Genomic DNA, 11,969 nt, shown 5'->3' on the forward strand with positions numbered 1-11,969 from the left:
GAGACTGTAAAAAATCAGGGTCGGACTGTATCACACTGGAGAGGAATATCGAGTTTCGGGATATGCAATTAGGGAGAGTCGACTGTACTATAGTATACATCGAGTGGATCGGTCAAAATGTAAACGACTATGGCCAATCCAAGGCCGAGAACACCCCAAAAAGATATTTTGAGCATCCCAGTTGCAATTTTGCCGCGCTGACGCAGTCGGCATGGCGGTCCAGCGAAGATGGACAGAGCATCAAGAGACGTCGATGCAGGGGTACATAATAGTACCCCTGCGTCGATGCTCGGAGTGCAGGAAGATGTTGACATGTTGGAGGATGATGGACCTGGTTTCGTCGAAGAGCGTGCTGAAGAGTCTCCTTGTCCTGCCTCGTCCAGCGTCATCGCCATGGAAGAAATATGGCAACGATGGACACTGGAGAAGAGCCACGACGGTACACCCATCGACGATGGCAACAAGGAGAATATTGCTCCAGCGTCGATGCACGACCGGCTCCATGGCACGTCTCCCCGAAACCTCGGCTCAAGACGCGTCGCGTTCCGCTCCTCGACATCACCCTCATCTACGTAGCTTCGACGATGTCATTACGGCCGGGCTCGTAGCCATTTGCCCCATGGATTCACTTGCATTGCGCCTGCAGAACGAGACCCACCATAGAGCAATGACTAGAATACGTACTGCATGTGACCCTTTCTCACGCCATTTCGGGGCCTATCGGCTGCGCCTGTATTTCGATTCGTCTTCAATCGCAACACATCTCAGCCCTGGTGGCTACGGTGGCAGCTCCATGCGGCCATGCTTGGGGCAGGATCTTTGCTGCTGTTACGGTGACCATCATTCTCGCCGAGAACGTTCTCCCATGTCTTCCGTCCTAAGCTTTAGCATTGGATTGAGAGAGTTGTCGTCGCCCGCCCTCAACAATCCCCATCGACACGAGAGAAGCCCGTCGGCCCATCGTCGAGCTTCACTCTACTCGCAGCAACCATAGCCGCCGACCTCTCCCTCACGCGCTGGTGGCAATCGTGGACTGCGCGCATGAGTCAGTTTGCGCACGGGATCCGGTACTTTGATGCGACGTCACTCGCGGAGACGGCGACGCCACTGACGCCGATGGCCACGCACGTCCTCGGAGTGCCGCACACGACCGCCGCCTCGCTCGTGGCCCACCTCCAGTCGATCATCTGGCTCACGTACCGGCGCGACTTTGCGCAGATGGTGCCGTACGAGTTTACAAGCGACGCGGGCTGGGGCTGCATGCTGCGGACGGCGCAGATGATGCTCTGTGAGGCGCTCCTGCGCAACCTTCCGCGCCACCGCGAGACTCGTTTTATGTGGTCCGACACGCATCCACTCGCACCCGACGTTGTACACGTGCTTCGGTCGTTCGTGGATGCGCCAACGGTCGACTGCGCGTTCGCGATCCATCACATGGTGGCTGTTGGTATGAAGTACGACATGCTGCCCGGCGAATGGTACGGTCCGACGACTGCGGCCCAGGTATTGCGAGACCTCGTGAATGCGCCGACCAACAGCAGCAACTGCAGCATGTGCATGTACGTGCCGCAAGACGGTGTCATCTACACGGAGGAAATCAACAAGCTCTGCGTGACCGCATGGGCGCAGCCCACCATTGCGACAGCAACCGACGTACTCTATGATCCACTTCTGAACCCACCGACGATCGACACATCGGCGGCGTGGTCCAAGTCAGTGTTCATTTTGGTACCATTGCGTCTTGGCCTCGACAAGCTCAACGAGACCTACATCCCAGGTACACGCACAGCAACACTCCTTGCGTCGTACTTAGCCAGTTTTGCAGCGCTCACTGAGGTGTTTGAGCTGCCGCAGTCTCTCGGCATCATTGGTGGGAAGCGCGGCCACTCGGTCTACTTTGTCGGTGCCCGCGGTACGTGTGTTCGAACATGCCCTTGCTTCCGTTTCTGACAAAAAGAACAATGTGTAGGCCATCAATTCCACATTTTGGACCCCCACACGGTGCACCCGACGACAGAAGTTGATGCTTCGTTCCCGTCTGCGGTAGCATCTCGCTTCCATCCTCGATCTTGAACCGCAGAATCTCGTAGACGCATGCTCGAACCGTGCACTCGACAGACCATTTGGTCATGGAAGTCGATTATATCGATCCATCGCTTGCAGTCGGCTTCTACTGCCGTGACCGAGCCGACTACGTGGACTTGTGCCGCCGGCTCGCAGCCATGGCGCGTAACAAGACGTGTCCTATCACAGTGGCCGATGCCAAGCCTGACTACACGAACGATGTCGAGCTGCATTCCGTCTCGGGTGAGTCCACAGGTGGCGACAATGACCTGAGCGATGAAGACGACTACGTGCTCATTTGAGTCAGCGATCACGCTAAACGTCGACACTGCATTCCTTCTTCAATATACATATCCGTGCGTGCCATCTATGCGGCGCTCGTAGTTGCGATCGAAGAACGCGGCTGGCTCCATGCAAATCCACGTTTCTGTGAATCTCGCAACTGACGCCACAGTGGAATCGACCCGCAGAGTCGGCGGCGATGGAGCATCGTGCGCGGGAGCGGCGACAACCATGCGTTCGCCGATGGCGCCCACGGCATCCGGGTGACAGCGCCGACGGCACCATCAACTCGGATTCAGACTGATTCAGTGGCCTTGCTCGCCAAGACATGTCGCACACGCTCGACACTTGATCTTCCGGTTTCCGCTCCAAACGATTGGCCAAAAGTTAATTGTTGGCTGCACTCATTGGTTGAAATCCGCCTCTAAGATCCAACCTTTTTCCGGCCGGATATGGACCAATCAAAGGCCGAATAAAATTCATGGAAACACCGAATCAAACGACGTATTTATTGCTGCTTTTCGCAACGCAGGAACCCGACGGACAAGGCCCGGCCCAGCGAGTCCATGTCCCATTCCAGCCCGACGCCCGAGGTGACGACGACGACAATGATGACCACGCGCGGTACGAAGCGATCTCGATCCCATGAAGACGCGCGCAGCGACTCGAAGGTGAGCCCGCGCGCCAAGCCCCACACATACGACATGCGTCCCGCCGCCGACGCCGATGCGACCGTGCTCAACCCGAGCCTCATGACCGAGCGACAGCAGCTCGCGTTCCTCCTTCGAAAGACTGCGCCGGCCAAGTCGCCGGCCAACAGTGATTCCCACGCAACCGATGACACGGGTTTCAAGCGCAAGCCGTCGCCGGTGCACAAGGACGCCGAGATTATGACAGCACGAAAGAGCCGCGCCGTGAAGAAAGCGCCCGCGGCCGTTGAGATCCTCTGCTGTGTTTGCTCCAAGTACACGTGCACGACAGCACTCTTCATCTGCGACCACTGCGACAAGAAGTACCCGACACAGAAGAAGCTCGGGCTCATTTCGGTATGACTGCAACGCAGACGCTACCTTGAACAGCACCACCATCATCTACCAACCACGTCCTCCTCAATACATCGTGTATCTCATCCTCGTCGGTGGCCGCTGTAGTCGTCGTTCTCGATCGATTAGTCGTTATTTAGTACATCCTCCTCCTCTTTGCGTCCATGGCGGCCACCGCAGGTCTTACGCCAGCGCCGCCGATAAGACGACGCAATCATTTGGCGCTGGCTCTACGATCCGTCTCACCTTGAAGTTCATCGCTCGGGGCGCATGTCGCCCAAGGAATACCCGCAGCGAACGAAGAAACCCGCAGCGAACGAAGAAGGCAGCTCCGATGATGGCCCTATCCTCCTGCGTCGCAACGAAGCGCGGCTGTCGTCGTTCATCGGGCGTCGGTCGGTCGCGACACCGCGTCGCAGAGCTTCGAAATTTTCCGCTTGGCCTTTTTCGAACCCAAGAAAGACGGTATCCGGAAGATACGTTTTCCGGTGGCCGGGCAGTCGCCGTCATGCCCCGCATCACGCTCGAGCTGCTTCGGAAGCGCGCCGAGCACAATGAGGGCGTTGTCGCAACGCTCGAAGAGATCTCGCTTCACCAAGAAGAGATCGAGAAGATCGAGCTCATTGGCACGCTCTGCAAGAAGCTGCGTATCCTGTACCTCCAGAACAACATCATCGAGCGGATTGAAGACCTCTCGCACATGAAGGACCTGCGGTACCTCAACCTCGCGCTCAACAATGTCAAGCGCATCGAAGGTCTTCGGTACGTCGCCGCTGATGACCAGGCGTAATCGGTATGTGGCACAGCAACTGCGAGTTTCTTGAGAAACTTGACTTGACCGTCAACTTCATCGATGTCGACGAGCTCGCCGAGAGCATCGTACGATCGCGATCCACCTACAATCTTATGCAGCGAACGACGTATAGAACCATCTCAAACCGCTCGAGCATCTCCGCGAGCTATACATGCTTGGAAACCCAGCGCAGTCCGACTGGCCGGGCTTCGCCGCCTACGTGACTGCATCCCTACCGCGCCTGCAGATGCTCGATGGCAAAGAAATCACGAAGAGTGACCGTATCAAGGCCCTGCAACAGCTACCCATGCTGCGCGTACGATTACTTCTCACCATATACAGTATGTTAAACGCTCACACGGTAGGCCGAGCTGGCTCACCTCGTAGCTGCTAAGAAGGCTCGGACCCTTGCCGACATGGACGTCATCGAGGTCGTGAGCGGGGGCGTCACAGATGTCTCCTCGAATCAAGTCACGCACGTTGAGCATGATGAGAAGGTTCCTTACACGCCCGAGACACGCCGCAGTACGCCTGCGTTTGATTAGCAAGTCAGGGCCCATCGCGTGTTTCCTAGGCATGTACATGGAGCTGGCTGAGCAAAAGGAAGAAGAGGAAACCCGGAAGCGCGCAAACCAGCCGCGCGACCGCGACCCTGAGGCCGAGCACGCGGCGGCACTTGAGAAGGCGCGGCGGCTCGATCAGAATGGCGTCGCCCGCCAGTGCAACGAAGGCAAGGTACATTGATTTCGTCGTATTCGTGTGCCGCACCTGTCTGCGTAGTGGAAATTCCACCTTGATGACGAGACAAAGCCTGGCTACGTTGTGCTCGAGGTCTTCGTGCCGAAGTACCTGGATTCGTCCCTCATACACGTCGATGTCCACCCGATGCACGTCTCGATCACGATTAAAAACAAGCTTCTTCGCCTTCGGTTCCCGGAAGAGGTAAGCGACTTCCTTACTACTGAAGGGATAACCAGCGGGCGCCAGGTCAAGTGTGACCAAGGCACGGCGCTTCGATCCAAGACGACGGGTGCACTGCAGTTAACTGTCGAAAAAGTCGACCCGCGCAGTGTTCAGCGAGCACTGCGCGCAAAGGCGCACCGTGAAGAAGCTGGTTGCGATAAAAATGACGAGGCAGACGCACCGACGCCAAAGACACTGCAAGCTGAATTGCTGCGGTCAGCCGTCCAGATTCGAGGTCTCGTAGCGCGCCCAGAAGCTGCGGAGGAAGCTGCGGCCCGCAAAATCCACGCCCAGTCGTCCCGATCGCTAAGTGCCGCGACGAAAGACGTCGACGCACCCCCGCTTCTGTTTTAGTCAACAACTATAGCGCTCCTAATGCACGACGACCTCCGTAAGCCCTAACCCGAAAACAATGTCGATTCAAAACTTTAAGCATTGCTATCGGAGGTGGCAATAGCGCTTTTCTTTTCAGCTTCCTGGACCAAGCTCGCGAGTAAAGCCTGAGGGTCAGCCTGCCTATCTAGTAAAGAGCCAGGTTGCTCGTCCAGACATAAGACGTAGCTCCCCTGGTCTGGATCGAAGTCGACTAACGTGAGGTGACAGGGACAAACAAACGCACTTCAAATTGACTATCGTCAGCGATTCGCTTCCAAAGGTGTGGTGCACAATGAGCATCGACGAGAGCGAGTCTTCCGTGGACGATTACATCGCAAGAGCCCTGTGACGTCGCACCTCAGAAGCCGTTGATTGTACGACCGAACGGAATGTGTTTTCGTAACCACACTTGGATGCATATCACACAAGCGGCAGTTACAAGCGGCGTCGTGCTGTTATCGGCGCACAGCCGGTCCGTCGTTTGTTGATATCCACAAGGCACAAGCAATCACCTCACTTGACGACGCAGTTGTGACGGATTGTCTCGTTCCCAGTGGTTTCGCGCACCACTCAGCATGGCACACAAATGAGTTACTAGCGCTGCTCTTCTGCCCCTCACGGCCGGACAACACTTTGCACTACAAGCTCCACGAAGCACAACGGAGTGTAATCAGCTTTCCTTGGGTGTGCACGATGCCCTTTTCGTGGTCTGTCTTGTTGATGTAACAACAGGCTCCTTTCACAGCCCGGTAGCACGAAACTCATAAGGGTTGTGCTTGCAAATGATGCTCGTCCAACTATTCGTGTGACGGTAGACACAGTGCTAGTACGTCGCGGACAACGCAGTCTTCTCTACGCCAACGCGCGACCAAGCCAAGACGCTCGAATGTTGTCGTGGCTGCGTCTCGATTGCGTTTCGCGCTGCATCTGAGAACGCACCGTCAATAATCAAGAGACTGTCGTCGCAGTGCAGAGGTGAGTCACACAACGCGTGACCAATCCGTGTCAAAGCAAACCTTCTGCTGCTACTGCAAGTATTACCACGGCTTGTGGAACGATAAATAAACTGGATTCTCTGGCCTCGGCAAGTGAGCTTAGCTAGTACTTTGAGGGCGAATACCGACTGCGCCAGTCGTCGTCGCCACCTTCAGCGAGCTCCTCGAGAAGCGCATCAAGCTCTTTCATGGAGATCTTCCCCATGACGGCAAGAATGACGTCCCAGCCCACTTCATTGTCGCTGTGGCCAGGCATTTTGGCACGCAGCGCCTGCAGGTGTGCGCGGGTGCTAGCAATAGTCGCTGCGTTCGTCACGTTCGGTACATACGTCGCGGCTTCCATGCCCGTCGCGCGGACGTAGGGGCTAATCGCGCAGTGGTTGTGCGTCGGGAGTTCCGTGTAGAGCACCGAGAGAAGCGGTGTCCCACGCGGATACTGAAGCGCGCCATCGACAAACGCTTGGGCGACTGCGTGTACGAACGCCGCTTCTTCCGGTGAGCTCCATTGCGGTACAGAGGTCAGGACGGGTGCTGGCATGCGGAGGCGTCGTAGGAGAGGCTGCAAAGACCGCCAGGTCGCGGGATCCACGCGGGTCGCGCCGCTCTGTGGAGATGCCGCGACGTTAAACTTGGTCAGCAGCGGCTGCCAGAGGCGTTTGCGGGCGTTAATGAACCAGTTTTTGACCTGCGACGGCGTGAGCTGTGCGGCTCGGGCGAGAGCCTCGCGTTCGCTGGGCGTCGGATACGGGTGCAAAAAGTGCGCGTCCGAGAACATCCACGCGCGGAGGACCGTCGTCGATTCCTTCTCGAGCGCCTTCGTCATGGAGCAGTCCGGTGTGAAAATGAAGCCGATGGCACTTACATAGCAGCGCGCCTTCGTTGGCGTAGAAAGGACACGCATCGCAGATGGCGGCGTCCCACGCCCCGCCATTGAGTCCGGAGGCGGTGCCGTCGCTGGGCGCGAATGATTACTTGACATCGGAAGCCAAATGGGCAGCTCTCCTGCGTTGACGCTAGCGACTGACAACAAGAAGTGATCGAAGTGCTGCGACGACGACGACGACGAAGACCGAAGCATCAGTCTTGTCGACGCAGCTACCATCATGGTCCACGTCAACCTAACGTTAGACCTTTAGTTGACGATGGTGATCACGTGCGCGTTTTGCTGCTCATGATAGCGTCTACTCCTGCAGCCACATGTCGTTAAGACGTAAACACTGGTTGCCTATTGTTCGTCAGCACCACGCTAAGCTCACTTCTACAAGACGTGAGGCAGTGAATCTTATCGGTTCACCATAGCAAGTTTACCGTCCTCTTCGTAGTGCTCATTATCGATGTAGTGCTCATTGTCGATGGGATGAGAGCACCGTTTTGGATCAGACGAAATATGCTGTTTCACACCCATCCTTGAGTTTTGCCTCCAGCGCATCCGAAATTCGCGGCAACTACCATGGACACTCTAACTGCCGGCTGCGGTGCGTGCTCTAAGAAAATTGCGGCCGGCAATGAATATCGAGTGCTGCAATCGTCGACTGAGAGGGCTGAGATGACGTGTACGCACCAAGCGAATTGCAGCGCCTCGTGACGCGGTGCCAGAGGTGAACGCAGCATCCTCACACGACTTGAAGTTCGCATGTAATTTAGAGGTACCAGGTGGGTTGAAAACAGCGCTACGTTGAGGTGGAGCGGTCCTGGTAGGCGGTTCACAAAATATTCCAGCGACCATTGAGTATTACGATCTTCCTTTGGCTTGGACGGTGGTCCTGCAGGTCCACACATCGATCGCGATACCACCTTACCTCACCACTCTGTGCGCTAGAATAAGGAGCAAGCCAAGTGTCACCTGGCTCTCGACGACCAATTTATAGCGACTCGAACGCTGGTCGCACGACAATCGCACCACCATAGTACCGAGCTTGTCCACGGCAAAACGATCATTGTTGTGGTGCCGGTAGGTTGAGACCCTTGGCGCACTCACTGACACACGCAACGTCATTGAACGACAGCGGTGAGCTAGCCTCGCCAGGACCAGATCTGGCCGACCGCATCGAGCGCATTGCAACGCTATTAAGGCAGTTCGAAACGCAGCTCATCATCAACGACAACGATGACGGCGACTGTGATGTTGACTACGACGACGGGAACGATGGAAATGGTGACGAACACCATGGTCATGACGGCGATGATGATACTTGCGCCAAGGCGAACAATCCAGACTTCAATGGGCGGATCCACACCGGGGCTGCAGGCAGCTTACCCCTGCACGCGTCGCAGTTCGTGTACTTCGCAGTCCACACCGACAATGAATCGTTTTTATGTGGGTTAAAGGACCTCGTAGGTGTGTCAGTTTCAAGAGGCGCACATGCCTGTAAATGCATTCCGAGTGCCTTGCTCAAATAGAGCTTGCATTACAGAGTGCCCATTGCTTGCACCAAGAAGACAGCAATATGCTTCCTTGCTTGCACACGAGACTATGATCAAAATGACTAGATGCGCATTATGACAGGTAAGAATCGACTTTACATTCGCTGCTGTTCGGGCTCGGGCTCGCCGTTCTTGAGAGCAATAGCCCAGCTCAGTGCTGGCGTGAGCGTTGTCTTATCGTCGCTGACGGCAAAGGCCATGTGCCCCGCAAACATGAGGGCGTCATAGGGCGTGCCGTTGTCGTCAATCTTGACGTCGACGGTGAGGTACCCTGGTGGGATGTCGCTCGTATCGACGATCGGAAACTCGCTCTCAACGTCCTCGCCGTAGTACAAGTGCACTGTCTTCTTATCGCCTTGCCACTTTCCGTCCTCGTTGAACGCGCAAAAGACGCTGAGCCAGCCGCTAATGTAGCTCGGGCCAGAGCCACCGCCGATGCGGTGGCAGATGCGGTTCCAGAAGTCAGCATCGGCGTTGCCCTTGGCAGCGACGACGAATTGATCGAGAATTGGCGCCAGCATTACCGACCACTCGGACAACGGCCCACCGAATGTCTTTAGCTTGTCGACGCGGGCGCGGATGCCTTCCCAGTCGGCAGCGGTGCCCTCCAGCGTCACTTGCGGAATACCGCAGCACAGACCAAACTTGTAGCTGAAGTACTTCTTCATTGACGCCATGAGCACGACACTGGCGACGATCGTGTCGTGGTCCGTCGTAGTCGAGAAGGCGGGGAGCACCCACTCCTTGAGTGCCGGGTCCACGAGATGCTCATCCATCTGGTCGATCATTTGCTTGGACAGCTGCCCGAAGTCGACCGAGTAAAGGCTGCCAGCAGTAGTAACAGTGAGCTCCTTCTGGCCATCGTGCTTGACGAGCGACGATCGGAGCTCTTCGGCGTTGCCGTTCACGTACAAGCCAAACTGGACCATGATCGCGAGCCAGATGTCGTCCGGTCGAAGCACGAGGTTGTGGTGGCGGTTGTAAGCCTGGATGGCGCCGCGGACGAAGCCACTTGTCGACGCAGCCACCGCGGCCTTCATGGGCGTTGCTTGGACGATGTCCTTGCAACCCTCCTTCTTGAACTCTTTGCATGACGTAATTGGCACATTGTGGCTGACCTCGCCATTATAGGCAGAGAGCTCCACGGACGAGACGGCGAAGGTGACCATGCTACGAGCTCACGGAAGATTGGGAAGTGAGCTCCTTAGAACCAGCCGAACACATGCAACATACATTCTGTCGGCCAAGATTCAGCAAATGATTGTCACTGGTGTGAGAAAAGCCTAATTCATCCACGTGGGCGTGTGAACTGAGTGACCTACTCGCATCGTTGCCGTTTGTGTGAGCAGCGCGCGGCCGAAAGCAAGAATGCTTATGGAGCTCGACTTCAGCTACCAACGCTACACTTCTGTGACGCCGAGTCTGGGAATACCAAACCTTGGCGGTGTTTTCGGCCATGGTAATGTGTAGTGCGTTTTACGTGCTTTATGGTGTGAAATGACGTGGCAGCGCGTACGACAGGAGAGTGATAGTCGATTGATGCACCCAACCAGCGTGTTCATGCTTGCCTGTCCATGTAGCTGCCACAACCAGCCAGCCAGCCCCGCGTTTGCTGATCGAGAGCTTTTTTCGAAACTCCAACGGTGCCTGATTCCCTCTCTCCAATGCTCGAGGCTCAGGCCCAGCACTACTGTACTGTGCTATTCCGAACAGAGACATCTCTGCATAAATGTTGTGCTGTGTCCATACATGACTGAGAGCACGTATAATACGTGTGTTTTGCTCTTGTATTGGGCTCTGACGTCGCGCTGATACGCGGGGGCATTTGATGAACGATTCGCGTTGAGACGGTCGAAACCAACGCCAAAAACCTGTGGGAAGCTGTAAAGGTCCATAAACTCCCTTGGAAGCTTGTGAGGGAGGATGAGAGATCAGATGAGTACCAGCTGCACTCCCAGTTGCGTGCTCAACTTGAGGATGTTGAAACAATTTATGCGTTTGGCCCACGACCAAAGCTGTGCTCTTGATTGATGGCCCCATCTTACGACTGGTATGACTAGGATTGCGAAGCCAACTATGTAGTTGCCGTGCGTGCCTGAGCTTGCTGCCTACACTACGGATATCCCGAATGGGTCTGTGCTCTTGGTATCGGGACGCCCGTGATGTCGTTTTTTCAACCGTCAAGCGTGACGAAAAGCTTCCCCGGACAACATGGATGCTGTCCCGGTCTTGGCACTGACTAGGGATAAGGGAAACAAATGCTCACTGGTACTAGTATGCCCTTGTACTGACTGACGATCGTGATTTGATCGTCAAGACAAACTTCGTGTGAGCTCTTGGTGTGCAAATGCGTGACACTAATAAACGGTCAAAACTGCAATAAAGTGAATTTGAAATAGTGTGAAGTCATTTTCGCATCGTCCATTTCCAATACCATGTCCGAGGCCGCTGTCGAACAGGTACCTCCGTAGGCCTGCCCATGACCGCTCACGCGTGGATGTAGAAGTTGCGCGTGCTCCTCGAGCGGTAGCTTCATCATGCCTGCTCGGCGCAGCCGTATCATGGACCATCGTAGGTACGAGTCGCTTACGGCGATCCTCGTCTCGACGTCCGAAGGCGTCCCGCTCCTGCGCGGTACGTACGATGCGCCATCATGGAGCCTGACTCGTAGTAGTTGAGCCGGAGGGTGAAGCCGACCATCCGCTTGAAGATGCTGAGACGGTGCTTCCGAGCGTATTCGCTGCCGCTGCTGAGCAGGTCTGGTCTCGGTGCTCGATCGGACGGCCAAAGTCTCTCCTAGGCGGGGAAGCTCCAGTTTGGCGCAATGAAGTCCGTCACGTGTTTTTTCGACGACACAGTGCTCATCCATCTGAACCACCTTCCGCTCGTGACGACGCTCATTGCCCAAGACACGGCGACCGTCGGTGCGTTTCTCGACTTGGCGGACGACCTTCAAGTGCTTTTGACACCGCTGAAGAAGGCAGTCGAGGCCTCCGAGGGCCATTAAGCTGGACTCTATTGCCTTAAATA

At 55.9% G+C, this 11,969-nt stretch overlaps 6 protein-coding genes across 6 annotated transcripts; 4 read left to right on the plus strand and 2 right to left on the minus strand.

The window, feature by feature from the left end:
- The first annotated feature begins 903 nt into the window (after positions 1–903).
- SPRG_07665 (hypothetical protein) lies at positions 904–2,432 on the plus strand. Its single transcript, XM_012346943.1, has 4 exons — positions 904–1,777; positions 1,826–1,912; positions 1,970–2,043; positions 2,091–2,432. Exons 1-4 carry the CDS (start codon positions 1,042–1,044, stop codon positions 2,364–2,366), a joined length of 1,173 nt encoding a protein of 390 aa, XP_012202333.1. The 5' UTR covers positions 904–1,041; the 3' UTR covers positions 2,367–2,432.
- A 412-nt stretch (positions 2,433–2,844) lies between these two features.
- Positions 2,845–3,554, plus strand: SPRG_07666 (hypothetical protein). The gene has a single exon (XM_012346944.1). It carries the CDS (start codon positions 2,913–2,915, stop codon positions 3,396–3,398), a length of 486 nt encoding a protein of 161 aa, XP_012202334.1. The 5' UTR covers positions 2,845–2,912; the 3' UTR covers positions 3,399–3,554.
- Positions 3,555–3,879: 325 nt separating this feature from the next.
- SPRG_07667 (hypothetical protein) lies at positions 3,880–5,572 on the plus strand. The gene is made up of 7 exons (XM_012346945.1): positions 3,880–4,151; positions 4,196–4,268; positions 4,316–4,498; positions 4,548–4,707; positions 4,757–4,917; positions 4,963–5,124; positions 5,170–5,572. Exons 1-7 carry the CDS (start codon positions 3,898–3,900, stop codon positions 5,497–5,499), a joined length of 1,323 nt encoding a protein of 440 aa, XP_012202335.1. The 5' UTR covers positions 3,880–3,897; the 3' UTR covers positions 5,500–5,572.
- A 1,046-nt stretch (positions 5,573–6,618) lies between these two features.
- SPRG_07668 (hypothetical protein) lies at positions 6,619–7,338 on the minus strand (the record flags this gene model as incomplete). Its single annotated transcript, XM_012346946.1, has 1 exon — positions 6,619–7,338. The coding sequence occupies one exon, from the start codon at positions 7,336–7,338 to the stop codon at positions 6,619–6,621; it is 720 nt and encodes a 239-aa protein (XP_012202336.1).
- A 1,626-nt stretch (positions 7,339–8,964) lies between these two features.
- SPRG_07669 (hypothetical protein) lies at positions 8,965–10,135 on the minus strand. The gene has a single exon (XM_012346947.1). The coding sequence runs from the start codon at positions 10,106–10,108 to the stop codon at positions 9,035–9,037; it is 1,074 nt and encodes a 357-aa protein (XP_012202337.1). The 5' UTR covers positions 10,109–10,135; the 3' UTR covers positions 8,965–9,034.
- Positions 10,136–11,313: 1,178 nt separating this feature from the next.
- Positions 11,314–11,946, plus strand: SPRG_07670 (hypothetical protein; the record flags this gene model as incomplete). The annotated part of the gene is made up of 5 exons (XM_012346948.1): positions 11,314–11,398; positions 11,443–11,465; positions 11,515–11,573; positions 11,614–11,696; positions 11,740–11,946. The coding sequence occupies exons 1-5, from the start codon at positions 11,375–11,377 to the stop codon at positions 11,944–11,946; spliced, it is 396 nt and encodes a 131-aa protein (XP_012202338.1). The 5' UTR covers positions 11,314–11,374.
- Positions 11,947–11,969: the final 23 nt, after the last annotated feature.

The sequence above is a fragment of the Saprolegnia parasitica genome (assembly GCF_000151545.1).
Source record: "Saprolegnia parasitica CBS 223.65 unplaced genomic scaffold supercont2.32, whole genome shotgun sequence".
Taxonomy (NCBI): domain Eukaryota; phylum Oomycota; class Saprolegniomycetes; order Saprolegniales; family Saprolegniaceae; genus Saprolegnia; species Saprolegnia parasitica.